This window comes from Paroedura picta, chromosome 5 (genome assembly GCF_049243985.1).
Source record: "Paroedura picta isolate Pp20150507F chromosome 5, Ppicta_v3.0, whole genome shotgun sequence".
Lineage (NCBI taxonomy): Eukaryota > Metazoa > Chordata > Lepidosauria > Squamata > Gekkonidae > Paroedura > Paroedura picta.
Window position 1 is genome coordinate 128,003,437 of NC_135373.1, and position 19,669 is coordinate 128,023,105.

Below are 19,669 nucleotides of genomic sequence, written 5' to 3' on the forward strand. Positions count from 1 at the left end.
TCTATTCTGCGTTCATTCAGTTTGTTTGTGGAGGCAAGCAGGGAGAAGTTAGGCAGTTAGTTAGGTCTCTCTCTCTCTCTCTCTCCTCTCCCTTTCTCTTTACAATAAAACTGTTTTATTCCTTTAAGCAGTCTGGTGCTTTGACACTCTTTGCATATTTAAACTTTGCCCATGTAAATTACAGGGGGGTGGGGAAGGCTGCTTCGGAAGGGGGCTTTATGGCACCACATTGGGGCTGAGCTCCCCCCTTTCTCAAATTCTGCCCAATCCTTGCATTCCCCTCTGCACTGGAAAGGGGCCTGAGGCAGGAAGAGGGTGGACCTCAGGAGGGTATACTGCCTGGAGTTGATCTTCCCAAGCAGCCCTTTCCTCCAGGGGAACTGATCTCTTGTCACTTGGAGGCTGGCAGCCCTATTCTCCCCAGGGAGTGGCTGGAGATTGCTCTTGCAGACTGCCCTGTTTGCTCACCATTCAGGCTGGAAACTGGTGGTTGATTGTTTTCCAGTCTCCATCTTACGGGAACAGGTTGGGCCCCGTCTTCTCAGAAGAAGATCAAGAGTCAGCTGAGAAATCCGGGCCTTGCCGGCATCCCCTGCCAAGTTTCGTGCCGCTCAGCAAGCCTGAAAGGGCAGAGGGGGTGGCCGGGTGGGGCCCGGAGATCTGTGCAACCAGCCGTTGTCATGTCTGGGTTGAGGGATTCCTGCACATTTGGGAGTGAAACCTGGACTTGGCAGGATCTGGAGTCCCACAACCCCCCCACCCCCTCCAAAGCAGACATGGTTTTTAAAAAAGAAATGTTCTAAAAGTAATTTATGTCGTGCGGAGATCAGTTTGGCAGAGAATGGCTGGAGGTCATCTGATGAGCTTTTGTGAACTTGGGCCTCCCCTCTCCCGGCCGGACATTCTGGCCGCCATGTCCCCTTGGCCAGCACCAGTGTGGTCATGAACCCAACCCTACTCCAGTCCATGCAACAGCTTCGTAAGGCTTCCAACGTTCATTTTACTCTTTTATTTTAAAAAAGGCAAGAAATAAACACAAGTGATGCTGTGAAAAGGACCTTTCTCAACCTTCTCACTGTTGAGAAACCTCTGGAAGATTCTTCGGGTTTTGGAAAAACCCACGCGTAATGTCACCAGGCCACACCTTCCTGCCACGCCCCAGGAGTCACACGTCACCAGAAGAGAAATCACTCAGGCCTGGCCCTGCACAGCCGCCGTGGGCCTCCCTGGTGGTCTCCCCTCCATAGACTAACTTGGACCGAGCGGCTGAGCTTCTGGGGTCTCACGAGATAAGGGCTGCCTGGGCCATCCAGGTTAGGGGGTCTCCTGCTTGGCCACCTGTAACGGCACCCAAAGTCTGCCTCCGGAAGCCCCAGCCTTGCCTTCCTACACGGTCATGGCAGGCTAAGGGGAGCGCACTGTCCTGGAATGTGCCCTATGAGAATCACAGAGGCTGTCTTGATCCAGACAAGGTAACGCAGACCAAGATGCACTTTGTTCCCTGGTGCACAGTGGATCTAAAAAGGATACCCGAACTTGCTCCAGTAAGTACGAATCTCAGGACAAGAATCTCAAAGCAAGGGGCAGACGAGCATAAAGGAGGTGACTCCACCAGCCCCTCTGTGCCTGGCTATCAAAGTCTAAACGCTACAGAAAAATCTCACTGTGAGCAGAGTTCACTGAATCAAGAGGGACCAGAAGGTTATCTAATGCAACCCACAGCCGTGGGGGGCGTGGGGCAGGACCAGCTATGCACCAGCCTCCCTCAAGTTTATCTAAGCGGGCCACATCACAGCGCATCGCGTGGAGGCAACCTCCAGGGCAGGCCTCGGTTGGCCGTCCAGGGGAAGAGGGGCCCAGGGCAAGGCTGCGTGCTGGACTAGATGGATCCCGCCCCAGTCTGCTCCAGCAGGGCTCTCCTGGGGTTCTCGTGCTCAGGACGAAAGTGCTGTGCAAAAAGGTGGACCGTTGAGACATACGTGAAGGGCAGGTGTGTTTTCCCCCACCAAAGCCCCCGGTCTCTCTCCTTCAGGGCCTCGCTTGTTCGCGTGGCGTCTGCTGCTGCTTCCGCAAAACCTGGCCTTTGACCTCAGACGCTGCGCCGCCGGGCGTTGATCATGGTCACGATGTGGGCCAGATCCAGACTCTTCATCATCACCTCCATAAACTCCTTGTCTTTCTTGGCCCCTTCCACAAACTCCTCCAGGGAGAGCTCACCTGGATAAAAAAATAATAATCAGTAAATGTTTGAGGAAGGAGCCTTTTCTGATTATCGGTTTGGGGACTCTGAACCGGCTTAAGTTTGTGCTGAATTTTGCCTTGGGAACCGGTTTGTGCCGATCCCCAGTGAACCAGACGGCATTCTCAGAGGGAACGACCAGTGTGGAGATACTCCATGAGCACTTAGCCCTTTCCCCCAACAGATCTCCTCTGTTCTCAGATCTGCTTTCGGACAGATGACATTTTTGAAACGGTTCTCCTCCACTTCCAGTGCGACTTGTGCTACATTTTCACGAGCACAACAACTGCAAAGAAGGGCCAAAGATGCTGCCCAGGGGGAACGGTTTGACATTTGGAGACTCGAATTCATACGCCACGAGGGGGCAAGAGAAGGACAAGAAGTGTGGCTGGCATGCAGAAGGGATGGAAGAGGCAGGCGCCACACAGACCTCCCCGCGTGGGGAGGGGCTGCAGGGGAGGGGCCGCAGGGTCCTCACCATCGCCATTCTGGTCCAGTTCATCGAAGACACGGTTGGTGAATTCCTGAGCGCTCAACTCGTGGGTGCCTCCGTTGATGGCCCGGATGGCCTGCAAGGGAAGAAGGCTCTTAAATCACTCGCTCCATGGAGAGGGCCCATCCACGTTTCCCAAGGAGCCTCACGGTGGGGAACGGCCCTCTGCAAACAGAAGCCAGCAGGCTCGACAGAACAATAAGGTAAAGGTAAAGATATCCCCTGTGCAAGCACTGGGTCATGTCTGACCCTCCAGCGTTTTCACGGCAGACTCAATACGGGGTGGTTTGCCAGTGCCTTCCCCAGTCATGACCGTTTACCCCCCAGCAGCAAGCTGGGCACTCATTTTACTGACCTCGGAAGGATGGAAGGCTGAGTCAACCTCGAGCCGGCTGCTGGGATTGAACTCCCAGCCTCATGGGCAGAGCTTCAGATTGCATGTCTGCTGCCTTACCACTCTGCACCACAAGAGGCTCTATCTACAGAACAATGGCTGTGGTCACCACTGAGCATGGCACAGGCCTGCTGGACACGTGCACAGAGGGCAGCTCCATGGAGGTTTCCTGCTAGGGTCACCACCTCCACATGGAAAAATGCCCGGAGCCTTGGAGGGAGGGTGAGAATCAGGGAAGGTGGGCTATGATTCTGGCTAGTGGCCCACCCACTCTGTGTCCCCCGGAGGCCAAAACTCAGGGCCATCACAAGGTCCACCAGCAGGGCCTGAACTCCAGGAGCCCTCCCCTTGTTGCCCCCCAAGCACCAAGGAGACCGAGCATCCCTGCTCCAAACATAAGAACATGAGAGAAGCCATGTTGGTTCAGGTCAGTCCAGCACTCTGGGTCACACAGAGGCCAAACTCCAGGGGCAGAGACAGAACTCTAGAATCGCTCCCACTGTGCCCCCCCCCCAAACACCCTCATGGCATCTGGATCCCCCTGGGCCTACCATCGTCCAGCTCTTTAGCAGACTGATATTGCTGGGAATGGAGAGGTTGAGGAATGTGGGTCATGTTAGGGATTGTGCTGCCTGCAATCTTGTGATTTTAAATCGGGATAACTGGTATTTAGATTGTATTTATCGGCAGGAGAGTATCTCGTCATGTTATGTTTTTATCTTACCGCCACGAGCTGGCTGGTCTGGGAGTTGGTGGTATACAAATTTAATAAATAGACAGACAAAACACAGAGCATTACTGCCCCAGACATATTCCTTGTGGCTCAGAGCCACTGCTGGGCCTCTGCTCCAGATGTTTCTCCAGCCCCCTCTTGCAGCTGCCTACCAGGGAGTGAACTGAGGACCTTAAGCAGAGCTCTGCCACTGGGCCACAGCCTTTCCTTGCCCCACCTTGCAAAACCGCTAGCCCTCTGGGGCAGGGCTTTCCAGGGGACCTCTGACAATCAGGCGTGCCTCTGTGCACATGCAGAGTGTAGCTCCATCCCCACCCCCCCTGCCTGGGTGCCACGAGCCCTTCGGACCCATCCCTGCCCCCTGCCGCCACCCCCGTGTCCCCGCTGCACCTTGATGATGTTGAGCAGTTCTTGCCGGTCGATGCAGCCGTTGCCGTCCTGGTCGTAGAGCTTGAAATACCAGCGGAGTTTCTGCTCCATCTTGCCCCGCAGGACCAGGCTGAGGGCGGCCACGTACTCCATGAAGTCAATGTAGCCGTCCTGGGGGGGGGGGGGCGAGAAGGCAGGCGTGGAGCCAAAGGAATCAGAAAGCCACCCCCACAAACAAGAGCCCGGCAGGCGATGGCTGGCATTGGGTCGCCAACTCCAGGAGATTTTGGGGGCGGGGCCTGGGACAGCGGGGAGGGGCCTGTGGGGGCAATGAGGCTCCAGGGCCCACCTTCCAAAGCTGTTGTTGTCTCCAGGGCAACAGAGCTCCGCCCTCCAGAGATCAGCTGTAATTGCAGGAAGAGTCCAGCTCTCGCCTCAAGGTTGGCAATCTTGCCATCAACCCAAACAGCCCCTTGTCAGGTTGCCAGCTCTGGGCTGGGGCATCTCTGGAGATGTTGGGGGTGGGCGGCGTTTGAGGAGGAAGGGACCCCAGCAGGGTCCAAGGCCATGGAGTCCACCCTCCCAGGCAGCCACTTTCTCCAGGGAGACTGCATTCTCCGGCCCAGAGATCGACTGTCAACCCAGGAGATCTCCAGGCAGCACCCAAAGGTTGGCAACCCCAGCCACCCGTGGCTCCCTGCCCCCCCCCCCCATCAGCAGCTATTTTGAAGAGGGATCCACCTGCAAACCACACAGGGATGCCGGCTACTTCATCCCCTGGAATTCCAGCTCCTTTCCAGACTGCAGGGATCAGTTCCCTGGGAGAAAAATGGCTGCTTGGGAGGGGGATCTGTCTGGCCTGGGACCCCACTGAGGTTCCGGTCCTCCCTAGGCTCGATCACCCAGTTCTCCAGGAGTTCCCCAGCCTGGATCTGGCCACCCTGCCACCCCATCCCCCACCAGTGGCCAAGGGGGACCTGGGGACTCCTCAGCCACAAGGGCCACAGTGGTGGGCTGTGCTCCAAAGAGCCACAGGTGGGATGCCAAAGCACCACGGGGTGAGCACCCCAGCTCAAAGCCACAGTCCCTCTGCTGCTCTTGTTGCCACATTAATCCTCTTTCCTGTGGGTCAAAAGCAGGACTGCGCAGTGGGGGATGGGCCGTGGGGGGAGGGTGGCCTAGTTGGTTGCCCGCCTCCCTCCCTCCGTGGCCAGCCCAGTGAGAGGCCGGCCGGAGAACCTGTGAGCAGAGCTCAGAGCGCTTTAAGCTGCAGCGAGGGACTGGCCTTCCGGGACTCAGACGCTAATCCTGCCAAGGTGGGCTGCTTATGTAATTCGGGGCATTGGTCTCCTCACGTGCAGGAGAGTGGCAGCTGGAGGGACGAAGTTCATGGCAAGTGGCAGGGTTGCCAGACTCCAGGAGAGGCCTGGAGCTCTCCAGGAATTAGCTCCAGAGAACAAAAATCAGTTCCCCTGAAATGGCGAGTTTGGAGGGGGGCTTCATGGTGCCAACCCCCCCCCCCCTGAGGTCTCTCCCCTCCCCAAAGCTTGCCTTTCCCAGTCTCCAGGAATTTCCCAGCCTAGAGTTGTAGCCCCCCTGCCTGATGAATGGCTGCTGGATTTTCTGGAAGCAGGACCAGGCAGAACATCAACCCACTGCGCCCCCCCCCCCCCAGTTCCCTGTCCTGCCAGACGGGAATCCGGAAGCCTCTGCGGCTGCTGCAATGGATTCCACGTTCCAACGCTGCATCAAGGAAGAAGGGCTGCAGTAGAGCCCACACCCACGGCCTTTGGCCCAGGGCTGCCGATCACAGGCCGGGAGCTTCCAGATGTCGGGGAGGGTGGGGTAGAGGGAGCGGAGAGACCTCGGTGCTGCATCCCACACTTCCTCATAAGGTGTCTCAGGAATCTATGACTGAGGTCCCCAGGAGCTCCCAATCAGGCACTGGGAGGGGTCCACCTGGCTTCACCCAAACCACCATGACTTAACATACCCCCTGCCCAATGTGTGCAGAGAAAGGCATGACCCTCCCATCTTGATTCCCCCCCCCCCCGGCAGCCCATGGGACTAGTCCGAGGAAGAGGGCTTGCACTCAAAAACTCCCGCCTTGAGTAAATCTTTGCTGGTCTTCAAGGTGCCTGGCTGAACTCTGGTTTTGTTTTGTTGTGCTGCTTCAGACCAACACGGCTGCCTACTTGAATCTAAAATAATGCACCTTCCAAATGAGCCATTTCCTCCAGGGGACCTGATCTCTGCAGTCTGGAGATGAGCTGTAATTCCAGGGGATCCCCAGGCCCCACCTGGAGGCTGGCATCCCTAGGGCTCACCCCCAGAATCTGATCCTGCCTCTTTATTTGGCAATCTGGGGCACCGTCCAGGGTTGCCAGCTCCTGTCTGGTTGGGAAATTCCAGGGGAGTCTGAGAAGGTGGGGGAGGCGGGGCTTCAGAGGGGGTAACGGCCGAGATCCCATCCCCTGAAACTGCCGTTTGGGGGGTGGAGCCTGGGGGGGGGAGCTGTCCATAATGCCGTAGAGCCCACCCTCCAAAGCAGCCATTTTGTTCCAGGGGGAGTGACCTCTGTAGTCTGGAAACCTGCTGTAAATCCGGGGAGAGGGGGAAATCTCCCAGGCTCCCCCTGGAGGTTGGCAACTCTAGACGCATCACAAGTTTTGCCAACTTGATCTGCTATTTTTTTAAAATGCTTTGAGTCTTGTTGGCTAAAGACGCTGCCTTTCTTTGCTCCTTTCCTTTGGCACTTGCTTGATTTCCAAAGCAGATTAAGTGGCTTCGGGATCCCTGCCCCAGCGCTCTGCTCCTGGGCCTACCTTACCCTGCAGGGAAGAGGGGACTGGGAGACACACCTGCTCATTACGCAAGGCTCTGAGTGGGAGAGGCTTTCCCAGCCAGCCCTCAACGCAGCTGGTTGCTACCGGACTTAAAGACTCACAAAAATGAAATCCGCAAGGCATTTTGCAGAAGTCAACAACACACACCTTTGTCTTCCATCTCACGCAGTAACCGGTAAGGGCCCAGGGAAGAACTGGTTTCCCTGAAGGGTGCCTTCTGCCAACGGACCGTGAATGAACTTTGGTTTGTTTGGTTTTTATTCATTCAGTTCACAGTTATATAACCCGAAAGGGCACAACTCGACAGGACGTTCTTCTGACGAAGCCACTTCGCACTGGAGGCAGAAGCCCTTTGGCCCTGGTTTAAAGTGTGCCTGCTGGAGGAGAGCACAGCCACTTGCTGGCCTCTGGCGCCGCTCCGGTTCTTTCCAGCGGAGCGCACGACAGATAGCGCACTCTTCTGGGTGTTTAACATGTTTTTACACTTGTTAAAACTGCCCTGGTGGTGGCGAGTTGATGGTATCAATGGAGCTAGACCAGGGGTAGTCAAACTGCGGCCCTCCAGATGTCCATGGACTACAATTCCCAGAAGCCCCTGCCAGCGAATGCTGGCAGGGGCTTCTGGGAATTGTAGTCCATGGACATCTGGAGGGCCGCAGTTTGACTACCCCTGAGCTAGACAATCAGACTCCCTAAACGCACAGGAAGCTGCCTTCTACTGAATCAAGGCCGGTATTGCCTGCTCAGACTGGAAGCTGCTCTCCAGGGTCTCAGGCATTGATCCTTCCCGTCCGCTCCCGCCTGGTCCTTTTAACTGGAGGGGCTGCCGGGGACTAAACCTGGGACCTCCTGCATCATAGAATCATAGAATCACAGAGTTGGAAGGGGCCATACAGGCCATCTAGTCCAACCCCCTGCTCAACGCAGGATCAGCCCTAAGCATCCTAAAGCGTCCCGCCCGAGGCCCTGCCCCTGAGCCGAAGACTTTCCCTGACAAGAGCCCGGCCTTACCTTGTTCATGTCGAAGGTGCGGAACATCTGCTCAATGTACTTGTTGGCCTCTCGATCCAGGCCCCTGAGCCCAAAGAACTGCTTGAACTCATGCTCCGTCAGCTGCCCGGAGGGACACTCCTTCATGAACTTCTTGTACCAGTGGTGGATCTCCACCGTCTGCAGGTCATCCAGGGTGCTGTTGTTGTTGCCCCCCATGCTGCGTGGCGGCGGGAGCCCTGGGCGCTCACGGTCTCCCGTGCGTAGCTCCGGTCGGACTGGGCTCCCGCGTGCTTCTGCGCCCCGGGGCCAGGCGGGCACATCCTGGGAGGGAGGGGGGGCAGCTCTGCCCCAAGCCAATTACAACGGCCTAATCTGCTCGGGAGACCAATTTAGAAGTCCTAAAGCCTGGAAGATATAAACAGCCTTCTAAGAAGAAGGGGAAAGGGTAATCCAGGAAAACACTACTATTCTGGGAGCCAGCTCAGAAAGGGCAGGAGGATTAATCGAACCCTGGCCCGTGACCTGGCCTCCATCTCAGGGGAATTCTCTCTCTTAACACGACAGTGTCCGTTATTCCCGGGAGCGTGGCTGCTGTCCCGATTTCAAGGGTGGCCACGCTCTTCGGCCAGAACCTTTGCTAATATCCGCTGTTTGGCATACATAGGGCATAAGCAGAGCAGAAGTAACCAGCCTCCATGTGGGACCTGGGGATCCCCAGAATTACAGCTCATCTCGAGACGATGGAGATCAGTCCCCCTGGAGGAAAGGGCTGCATTGGGGGGGGGGCTCCACAGCACTGTACCCTACTGAGATCCCTGTCCTCCCCAGGCCCCACACCCCTCCCCCACCTCCAGGAGTCTCCCATCCTGGATCTGTCAGCCCTACCACCTCCTCTCCTACTCGTGGCCGGGGTGGTGGGGGTAGTGGCTGGCTAGCAACCCCAGCACAAACAGTTGCCACAAGGGCCCTGGATCTCCATTTGATGCCAAAGGAAAACGGTGTCCTGCACAGTGGTTGTTTGGATCAGAATTCTGTCAGGGGGGGACAAGAATCCCATGCTGCAAACCACCCTGAGCCCTTGGGGAAGGGCAGAATAAAAGAGTTGGTTTATCGTACCTTACTTTTTACAAGCCGGAGGAGTCACAGAACAGCTGACAATCGCCTTCCCTTCTTCTCCCCACACAGGCACCCTGTAGGGTAAGTGAGGCTGAGAGCACTCTGAGAGAACTGCAACTGGCCCAATACCTGGCTGCCTGTGGAGGAGGAGTTGGGAATCAAACCCAGCTCTACGGATTAGAGGCTGCTGCTCTTAGTCACTATACCAAAGAAAGATCAGGAGAAGATCACAATCACCAAAACCTAAGAATAGAATTAGATCACCTCCGAGAGAAGAAAGTGACCATCATGCCAGCTGTCATTGGAGCCCCTGGAGCAGAGATTAGACGTCTTAAGGAACACCTGGACATGCTGGGCATGGCACAAAGATCACCCGCACCATTCCCGAAGACAGGGTAGCCTGGAACTGCAAGGATCCTGCAGAGATACATCTGCAATGCCCAAGAACTGGCTACATCTTGATGGGCAGAACTCCTTCTGCCAGTCAAATATCTGTCTGCAACAATAATCTTTAACACTTAGGTGCTCTAATATTTGAGCACAGCCCTCCTGGGTGGAGCCGGTCCGGCCTCTGCTTCCGGCCCAGGGGCCAATCAGGATGTGCACAGCAAAGCCTGTGGACTGCTCGCACCCACCCCCCACAAACCTGTCGGGGAGCACTGTGCCACTCTTGCTGCCAGTCTGCTCCTGACCGTTGCCGGGAAAGGAGGTCGGTGGGGCTGCTCCATGCTGGAAATGGAGCAGGGGTAGAACCAGAGTCCCCTCCAGCACTTCCCACCCCCAAAACACCCGCCGAAGCCTCAGTGAGCCTTTTAAAGACGGTGGAGGGAGGAGCACAGTCCCCACTAGCGCTTCATCACTGCTGCCCCGAAAACGCCCGTGGAAGCCTCAGTGAGCCTTTTTGGGGCATAGGGGGGGAGCCGCAAGCCCCAGAGTCCCTGCTGCCACCCCAAAAACGCCTGCTGGAACTTGCGGGGGCCTCATTACCCCAAAGAGGCAAAGGAGGTCTGTGGGGCTGCCGCCCAGAGGTGAGTCCCAGTCGAAGCGGTGGCATGCAGGCAGAAGTCCCACCGGTGAAGCTGCAGAAGAAAAGCCTGACTGGGGCAGCCCTTCGGCCTCGAGCGGGAGGGGAGGAACTGGGAGGCCCACTGGTGCAGCTGCAGGGGGGGGGAGCCTTCTCTCTCCCCTGCCCCCCCCTGTGATTTTTAGCAAGTGATAATAACAAAAGAACTGGAAAGGGCTTACAGGGGCTGCTGCAGTGTCAGTGTTTGAAAAGGATCTTTTAGGAGAAGCTGCAGCCACCCTGCGGCCTGTTTCAGTGGCTGGCCAGGGACAATTGGCTCTTGCCCACCTCAAAGGGTCGTTGTGGGGCCTTAAAGGCTCGTCACGTGCCCAAGGAGGCGACAGAGTGGGTATTTAAACCCTGCCCGCCCCTCAGTGCTCTCGGATTGGCTCAGGGGCCGAGAACCGCGCTTTCCCAGCTGCGGATTGGCTGCCGCCTCTAGCGACCGCCCCGCTCTCTTCTCATTGGCCCGCGCGGTTTGTTTTCGCGCGGCTCCTCCGGCGAGAACTGCCGATTGGCGGGTCCGGAGGCCCAGCGACGCGCCGACGCCCTCCTGCGTGCAACCACGGCAACGGCCCAAGCCGCGCGCGGCGGTTGGGCACCGCGCCTATCCGTCAAGGCGAAACGCGCCTTCTCATTGGCCCAGACCCGCGCGCAGGAGGCGGGAACGGGACGGGCGCCAGCCGGAAGGGGTGCGCGGGGGACTTCCGGTGCTGATGTGGCCGGAACCCGGCGAGGGAAGCTGCGCGGCGGAGCGCTGAGGTGAGTCCCGCTCGAGGCGGCGGCGCGCAGGCGGATGTCCCACCGGTGGAGCCGCAGGGGAAAAGCCTCTCTGGGGTGGTCCCGGCGGGAGGGGAGGCCCACCGGTGGAGCCCCAGGGAAAAGCCTGCCTTGGGGGGGGGCCTGGAGCCGGGGATCCCACCGGTGCAGCTGCCTGGGCAAAAGCCTCAATAATAACTTAAATCACTAAAAGCCTAGCTCAGGGGTAGTCAAAACTGCGGCCCTCCAGATGCCCATGGACTACAGTTCCCATGAGCCCCTGCCTGCTGGCAGGGGCTCATGGGAACTGTAGTCCATGGGCATCTGGAAGGCCGCAGTTGGACTACCCCCCTGAGCTAGGTGGTTTCTATGCGAGGTTGTTCCTGACGGTAAAAGCACACCCAGCTCCCCTGGTTGGAGCCTGCTGCTCTTAAGCACTGCAGGGCGCTGCCTCTCTTGTCTAGTCTGCTTTTGCAGAACTAGTGTGTGCTTGCTGTAAGTAAAAGGTTGCCTCCCCTTGATATGAGGGAGTTTCTTAAGGCAGGGGTAGTCAACCTGTGGTCCTCCAGATGTCCATGGACTACATTTCCCATGAGCCCCTGCCAGCAAGCGCTCTTGGGAATTGTAGTCCATGAACATCTGGAGGACCACAGGTTGACTAACCCCTGTCTTAAGGGACATTTGTGGCTCACCAGGTAAAGGAAGGAAGAGCTCACTTTTGTAATAATTTCAGCTGGCAATCTACTCTGATTCTAAATTCAAGTGGTCTGAAGTAGCACAGTAAAATCAGAGTCCAGCGGCAACAAAGATGTATTCAGGGCGTGAGCTTTTGTGTGCATGTCTGAGGAAGAGCGCCTGCACACGGAAGCTCACACCTTGAGTCAAGCTTTGTTGGTCTTAAGGGTGCCATTGGGATTCAAATTCTGATTCTAAATTCTATTTTATATTGAATTATCATTTCTTTAATTGGGCGGTTAAATATTTGGTAATCTTACTTTGTAAGGGAAATGGCAGGTAGGCTCCACACTCCAGTTCTGCAGGCTGGCCCTTGCATTTTGTACTCATAACTGAAAGCCAGAAAGGTGGTGAAGAAAATATTTTGAGGGAGCAGCAGATTCCCTGTGGTGAAGAGAAGATATTTTGCTGCTCAACGTTCTTGGTGGTTTATTCTCTCTCCCCCCCTCCCCCGTTCTTGTAGGGCAGTTTTGCCAATTCACCCTTCAGGAAAACTGCATGCCACCTATTAAGTGTGAGTGGCAAAATGGTTCCTACCCTGCAATATCTGCACAGAAAGATCATAGTTTGGCTAAGACTGTAAGACTTGACTTCAGGTTCCCCCAAAGTGGAGCTATAGCCAGGAGGTACGCTCATCAGTATATTCTGCCCTTCCAAGCAACAACAAAAACCTGGCCTTTGTGAGTTAGATGCTGAAATGTGTTTCAAAGTCTTCCCACCTGCACAATTCCAACTGGTAGCCACAGTTTGATGATTGACTTTGTCAGCACTTCATGTAATTTATACTTTATCTGACGACTCGAAAGCTCATGCCTTGAATTAAGCTTTGTTGGTCTTAAAGGTGCTACTGGACTCTGATTTTATTATATTTTAAACATTATACAGGAAAATTTGAGAATATCCAAGTGCTTTACATGCATTATGTTGTAATTCTAAAAGAGGCCAGTCTTATTACCTCTCACTTGGCAGACAGCGTGTTACCCATATTGGAGGTCTCTTAAATTTAGATGGGGAGCATTAGCAAATTACTTGGCGACTGAGCAAGATGCAGGTCACCGTGGGATCCTCAACAGTGTATACTCGAGTTAGGGTTAGAAACTCTTGAATAAACCAGTCTGAGGTAACTGGAAAGTTGTTTTGTTAAGAAGAATTTAAAGGCAAATTACAAACAGACACGCTAACATACAAACAAGAAATTATTAACAAAGATAATAAGGGGTGAAAAGGGAGAACATTTTTGAGTAGGCAATCTATAAGAAAATATCCATGCGCACAGCAGCAAAAGGTGCAGCGTTTCATGGGAAGAGGAGGCTGGGGCCCACATGCTTGTGGATGTGTGAGAAGAAACCCAGACAACACCCGCAGAATGGGGTTCTGTTGTGTGCCTTAAATAGCCAGACTTGTGTCTGGATGCTGAGGTTGACCTTGGTAAGAGAGCTGGTGTCACATAAAGAAATCTGGGAGGCAGGTGCTGGAGGTTCCAAATACTTGTGATTGCCCTGGGTGGACCCTTGAAGACTGTCCCAGGCAAAAGCACAGAGACCAAGTTAGGGGGGAATGCAAATATTGACCATCCTGGGATCAGAGGATGGGGAAATAGGTCCAGATGTGTTGAGTCCTGTAGGGAAGGAAGGAGGGCTTAAGGTGTGATCAGATTAATAGCATTCCTAGGTGTGCCATTGCCCTGTTTCTGGGGAGGGGAGAGAAAAGCTGCTCTAGGTTGAGTATCCCTGAGGAATCCTGGACAGCATGGCTTCGGAGGACACTTCCTGCTTGAGTGCCAAGGTCCTTGGTGAGCCTTTGGTGGAACTGACACACATTTATACATTTCCAGCACCGAGATGGGGCTGCAGCGATGATGGTGGGATGCAAGCAACACTGACAAAGCAGGAGGGTCTGACTGCTAAATAGAGGTCCAGGCCAGAGAGTAAAGCCACTGAGTTAATTCTGATTTTGCATTGGGGGTGGGAACACACATAAAGCTGCCTTCTAGTGACTCAGAATACTGGTCTGTCAAGTATTCTGACTACTCATTGTGGCAGCCGCTCTCCAGGGTCTCGGGCAGAGGCCTTTCACATCACCTACAACCGGATCCGTTTAGCTGGAGATCGAACCCGGACCTTCTGGGCACCAAGCAGAGGCTCTTTCCCAGGGAGCACCAGCCTGTTCCTTAAATAGGAGGTTTCTCAATTTGTCTCTCAGGCATTAGCTTGCTGCACAGCTCCCTTTTGTGGAGGAATTCTCTCTGATCAGAATAAACAGCCCTGGGGAAAGGGCCGTTGTCACTGTGCTGCCCCACCCTGCCTGCAGGAGCTCTTATCAGCTGTTGGACTTTTGCTGGCTGGAGTTCCTGTCAGTGCTTAAAGGAAGAGCCAGCAAAGCTTTAGCAGGTGCTTTTTATAAGCCTGGGGTGGGGGGGGGGAATGAATGAGAATGACAGTCCCTGGGGAAAAGACAATCTGGCTTCTACAGCTAAATATATTTTAAGGGTTTCCTTGGGGAGAAAGTGGGCCAGGCTTTGGTTCTGCAGCACCTCAGCTGTCTCTCTCCCCCCCCTTTTGTCTCCACAGTTGCTTGGAAATGCGGGAGAAAGCAGACCACGAGCCCCACGTCTATTTCTTCCCGGGCTTTTGGGAGCCTCTGCCTTCTTGATGTCGAGGGAAGGCAGCTTTGCAGGAGACGCCTTCAGATTTGCTTGTCTGGAATAGTTTTCATTAGCTTTCCCACTCAGGTGCGTTCACTCACCTGTGGTGGCCCAAGAAGGGAACAAATCTGAGATACGCTAACCTAAGGGCACGAGGTAAACACAAGACATATAAGAATAGTGAAAACTCTTAAATCAGCTCAGTTAATGAAAGGATTGAAGCATTTGTTTCCTTACCAGCTTAGACCCAAGTGCTAAATTTGGCTGCTTTAAGATCAATTTAATTAAGACAATCTTGAAGAGAGGGTGAATAAATAAGATTTATCAGTTCTGCCTGGAAACTTGGATGAAACAGAGGTAATATACTGGAAACAAATATCCTTGTAAAATAAGCAGTGAGGAGTTCAGACATTTCCTTCGTGTTCATTTGACAAAAATACAAAGGGCAGGATTAAGGGTTTCTTAGAGCAGGGGTAGTCAACCTGTGGTCCTCCAGATGTTCATAGACTACAATTCCCATGAGCCCCTGCCAGCAAATGCTGGCAGGGGCTCATGGGAATTGTAGTCCACGAACACCTGGAGGACCACAGGTTAACTACCCCTGTCTTAGAGCTTTGCCTAGCATCAAAGCTGGAAGGTAGAATAGAGCCAGGCGCCTTCCCAGGTCTCTCCCATTGCTGTTGTGGTTCTGCTGACCCCTCTCCCCTCCCTCAACCCCACTGCCTTGATGTCTTCCAGCTGCAGGCTCAAGATGCTGAGCCGTCTGTCAGGGCTGGCCAATACTGTCCTGCACGAGCTGTCCGGGGAAGGCGAGGATGCAGGGATCGGGGCTTTGCCTGCTGTAAGTATCTTTCTGTCCTATCTCTTTTGCACATTTCTGTCCCACCTTTCTTTCAAGGGGCTGAGAGCAGCTATACGTCCTGCCATATTTTACCCTGACTGTAGCCCTGTGAGATAGGCGAGGCAGGTGTGACCCAAGAACGACCAGTGAATGTCACTGAGAGGCAGCATGGGATAGTGGTTAAAGAGAGGCAGACTCTAATCTGGAGAACTGGGTTTGATTCCCCACTCCGCCACAGGCAGCCAGCTGGATGACCTTGAGTAGTCACAGTTCTCTCAGAGCTTTTCTTGCAGAGCAGTTCTTTTAGAGTTCTCTCAGCCCCACCTACCTCTCGATGGCGCCTTGGGACTCCTTCAGGTAGTGAAAAACTGGCTGTAGAAAACCAGCTCTTTCTCCCTCTCCCGAGGATTTGAATTCAGGTTTCTCAGGCTGAGGCTTAAATCAATGCCAGCATTTCTGCAGATGGAAGAGCTTCTGTCCAGGGCATGTGATCCCCCCCCCCACACACACACACTTGCACCCCTTCCTGTTCCTATGGCAGCCTGAAATTATGTTCCTGAGTTGTCTCCCCCCGAAAAAGGATTTCAGAGGGCATCAGAAGGGGACAGGTGGGAGCAGTTGCACCTGCGGAAATGCTGGTGTGTTTCTGAGCTAGATGCTGTGGCAGCGACATGACACTGGCTGTGCTCCCAGACGAGGTGCACCATCCAGGTTCCTGCCCCATCCTCATCTTGGTTGGGTTGAGCTTGGACTCGCTGTGGGGCAGGGGAGATCTCTGAACTGCTGATACTGAGAGCGAATGCTGAAAACCAGCATCCAGAGTGGCCTCAGAAGGCAAGGAAAGAATGCCGGTGCATCCTGGACTTCTGTCTGCCCCTGGGAGGCAGAGCACCCTCAGTCTGTCCCCAGCCCAGTATCAGGGGAGTCCCACTAACTCTGCCTTTCCATGGAGCACCTTTGTTTGAGCCGCACTCCAGCCCCAGCAAGAATCACTGCATTTAGACCACACTTAGAACGCTTAGTGGCTTCTAGCTGAATGGGAGAATCGGGTCCATGGAGGAATATTGCTGTTGAAGCAGTGCAGAATTGGTTTGCGTCGGTCAGCCTGCTGTGGCTTGTTCTCACTGGCTGGTCGCAGGAGGAAGCGGCCGTGTCAGTGTGGACCGGGTAGCTGTTCATTTGGTGGCCATCCAGCGTCGAGTTTCTTGGGCCTGTCAGGAAATTGATCTTTGCGATGGACCCGGCCTTCTGGGCAGATAGTTGTGGTGCCATGTGTTTGTTTCACGGAATTCTCTTGTGTGTGTGTGTGTGTGTGTGTGTGTGTTCCAACAGGGGCCTGAATCGGAGCCGAGCCAGCAGAATGGAGAGGAGACCCCGGAGGACGTGTTGGAACGGCTGGCCCACATGGAGACGCTGGTGGTGCAGCTGAAAGATCTGCTGCGGGAAAAGGAGGCTCACCTCCAGCAGAAGGATGCTGCCCTCCAGGTGCCTCTCCTTTGCGCTATGGGGCTGCTGGCCGGCCTGGCTAGGAAAGGTCCAGAAGGCTGTCGAGTGAAGGCCCTTCTGGGATTGAGCCCACAGCAATAGCAGCAGCTGCAGATGACTCAGACAAGTGAGCCAAGCCACACTTGGTGGGGGGAGAACAGGAAGTAGGGACCCCGGCAGCCTGCCTTAGAATCTTCCTGGTCCTAAGTATGATGGGTCAAAGCAGTGTATCGATGAGTCCTCCGTCTGTGGAATCTCGCCAGCAAGATCTTTTATTGGCTCAGATACCCCGCACTGCATCTGCACAGTTCCTTGGTGTTCCAAAGAGGGAGGGTCAGTTTTTACAGTCTCATTCGGAGGTGATCAGAGAATTTCCTGAACTCTTCATTTTAAATTTTAGGGCCTCTTTGGTAGATATGTCCAATTCTTCTCTGATTTTCACAGTTTTTCTTGGACTCTGCAGCCGGGTGGGGGCAGGGGAGAGGTCTTCCTTCAAGTTTGTTTAGTCTGTTTTGCTGCTAGCATCCTTGCCATCCGCTGTCAAATTTCTGGAACAAAATTCCACATCTTCCCCCCAAAATTGCTCTTGTGTTGTGATGCAAGGATGCAGACATAAGAAGGCTCTTTGTTGGCTGAGCTGTAACAGGGTCTCCTTAGTCTAAGCATTCTGCTCAAAAATCCCAGCCCCCAGAAAGGATGTGGTGGTCAGTTAGAAATTGCCTGTGGTCTGCCAAAGGCAAGGATCTACTGTTTGGCCCCCTGTGTCCTGTTTATCTCTCTTCTCCCCCCGATAGCTAGAACCCTTAAGTACCTAAGATATACCATGTTGGATCAGACCAGGGGCCCATCCACTCCCATGTCACAGAGAGGCCCAAGCCCAGGTGCCATCGGGAGAGCCGCCAGTGGAGCCAGGATTCCAGAAGCCCCCCCACTCTGGCCCCCCAAGCACCAAGAGGGCAGAGCATCCCTGCTGCAGATACACTTGTCACCTCTGGCCACTGAGGGACCTCCGCTCCAGATGTTTATCCAGCCCCCAGGCTTGTAGGTGCCACCACTTCCCGTGGCAGGGACTCTGGGTAAAGAAATGCTTCCCTCGACCTGCTCTAAACCGAATGCCCATGACCTTCATGGAGTGCTCACCAGTTCGTGGACTATGAGAAAGGGACTAAAAGACTTCTTTGCCTTCTCTATCCCATTACTAGCTTTGTGATCCTCAATCATGGCACCCCTCAATTTAACCTCCTGTTTCTAACCTCACAGTCCTTTGTAGCAGTTGGCTGTTGCACCCCCCTCCCCCCCCCCCCCGCAGCTTGCCCTGGTTGTCCATCCCCATAAACTTTCTGATGCGCATCTTTCGGATGAGGCAGCAGCCCCAGAGGGACGGACCAGGACCAATGGGATGAAATTAATTCAAAAGAAGAGGCTGATTCTGGGAAGGCTCAAGGGGGGGTGGCAGGTGACAGTGGGTGAGCGAGAGGGCTGTGAGTGTCCTGCATGGTGAAGGGGGTTGGACTAGATGACCCAGGAGGTCCCTCCCAACTCTCTCTCAGCTCTTCCCAGGAGAGAGATGTCCTTTCTGCAGATGCTCTGGAGGGCACGGTTCCCCTCTGAGCGAACATGTTGTGTGTTTTTGCAGCATGCTGTGTGATGCTTGAAGCTCATCCTCTTTGTAACTCTCGCTGCTGCAGGAGGAAAGGCAGGCTGCGGAAGCCAAGCTGGCCAAGCTGAAGCTGCAGGCCAAAGCCAAGGTGGCATCGCTGAACAAGCGCATTGAGGAGCTGAAGGAGCAGGGAGCTGCTGGGCCTGCCACAGGCCTGCCACAAGAGCTGCCACAGCCGCCTCCTCAGGTGAGCCTGGCGGGAAACCCTCGCCCTCTGCTGCCTCCGAATGTGGTCCAGAGTCCTGAAATCCTTGGCAGTGCCAATGAGGTTAAGAAATGGGGCATGGGTCAGATCAAGGAGCCCCCCTCCTCTTTAGCCCAGAGAGCCAGGTTTGATTCCTCACTCCTCCTCCACAGGCAGCCAGCTGGCTCACCGTGGGCTAGCCACAGTTCTCTCAGCCCCACCTTCCTCACAGGGTGTCTGTTGTGGGTGCCCAGGCACATAGGCGCTCTTCCGTAGGTGTGGGTCTCTGTTAGGTGAGGGCTTTGAAGATCGTAACCAGTGCCTGGAATTGAACTTGGAAACAGACTGGCAGCTGAAATAGCAGTTTCAGACCAGGCAGCATGTGTGGCTAGCTCCTCACAGCTGTCAAGCTACCACATTCTCGGCCATCAAGGGCAGCCCCATGTAGAACTCATTGTAGTAATCCAACCATTTACCTTGGGTGATGGCCTCAGAGTAGCTTCCCGGCAGCTGCCAATCCGTGTGGCCACTGTGACAGACCACCTTCACTCATGCTCCTGCTGCCGTTCTTCTTTACGCCATCAGCCACAGAATGACCAAGAGATGCACAAGAAGCAGGAGGAGGAAGTGGCTGCCCTGCAAAGGAAGCTTCTGGAGCAGGAGGCCCTGACTGGGAAGCTGCAGCAGCAGCTGGAGGAGGCCACGGGAAGCTTGGAAGGAGCACAGGCCCAGGTATGGGGGTGACCTTTGAAGGGGTGAGGGAGTGGGGGCAAGTTCCCTACAGAAGACTGAAGTGGCTGATTCTGGGAAGTGGCTGATTCTGGCAAGACGTACTGTTGTTCAGCAGGTAGAATTTGTTGGTTCAACCTGAGACTTGGTCAGATCTCCTCAGGACCTTCAAGGCCATTCATGGCGTGATGGAACCGCCTAACTCAGAGAATCAGAATCCTAGAGTTGGAAGGGGCCATGCAGGCCATCTAGTCCAACCCCTTGCTCAACGCAGGATCATAGAATCATAGAGTTGGAAGGGGCCATACAGGCCATCTAGTCCAACCCCCTGCTCAACGCAGGATCATAGAATCATAGAGTTGGAAGGGGCCATACAGGCCATCTAG

The 19,669-nt window shown here is 54.7% G+C and overlaps 2 protein-coding genes across 4 annotated transcripts in view; one reads left to right on the top strand and one right to left on the bottom strand.

Moving 5' to 3' along the window:
* Nucleotides 1-1,009: 1,009 nt before the first annotated feature.
* Nucleotides 1,010-9,305, bottom strand: LOC143838736 (guanylyl cyclase-activating protein 1-like). Its single transcript, XM_077340534.1, has 5 exons — nucleotides 9,184-9,305; nucleotides 8,086-8,472; nucleotides 4,250-4,399; nucleotides 2,718-2,808; nucleotides 1,010-2,217 (listed from the first exon to the last, which is right to left on the bottom strand). The coding sequence occupies exons 2-5, from the start codon at nucleotides 8,281-8,283 to the stop codon at nucleotides 2,090-2,092; spliced, it is 567 nt and encodes a 188-aa protein (XP_077196649.1). The 5' UTR covers nucleotides 8,284-8,472; nucleotides 9,184-9,305; the 3' UTR covers nucleotides 1,010-2,089.
* A 1,575-nt stretch (nucleotides 9,306-10,880) lies between these two features.
* GOLGB1 (golgin B1) overlaps nucleotides 10,881-19,669 on the top strand; it is a 38,562-nt gene continuing 29,773 nt past the window's right edge. The window contains exons 1-6 of one of the 3 annotated variants that reach the window (XM_077340535.1): nucleotides 10,881-11,008; nucleotides 14,311-14,540; nucleotides 15,123-15,225; nucleotides 16,558-16,710; nucleotides 18,399-18,557; nucleotides 19,140-19,286. In XM_077340535.1, the coding sequence (XP_077196650.1) occupies nucleotides 15,136-15,225; nucleotides 16,558-16,710; nucleotides 18,399-18,557; nucleotides 19,140-19,286 (549 nt within the window). In that variant the 5' untranslated portion in view covers nucleotides 10,881-11,008; nucleotides 14,311-14,540; nucleotides 15,123-15,135. The remainder of the gene's footprint in view (nucleotides 11,009-14,310; nucleotides 14,541-15,122; nucleotides 15,226-16,557; nucleotides 16,711-18,398; nucleotides 18,558-19,139; nucleotides 19,287-19,669) is intronic. The other 2 variants (XM_077340537.1, XM_077340536.1) reach the window with 2 other exon arrangements.

Bases quoted from the DNA above. Each gene is read 5' to 3' on its own strand.
- LOC143838736 (XM_077340534.1), bottom strand. From the start codon at position 8,283: ATGGGGGGCAACAACAACAGCACCCTGGATGACCTGCAGACGGTGGAG. The intron at 4,400-8,085 runs GTAAGGCCGGGC...CCCCCCCCCCAG, and splicing joins GCACCTTCGACATGAACAAG to GACGGCTACATTGACTTCAT. The intron at 2,218-2,717 runs GTGAGGACCCTG...TTTTTTATCCAG, and splicing joins ACTGGACCAGAATGGCGATG to GTGAGCTCTCCCTGGAGGAG.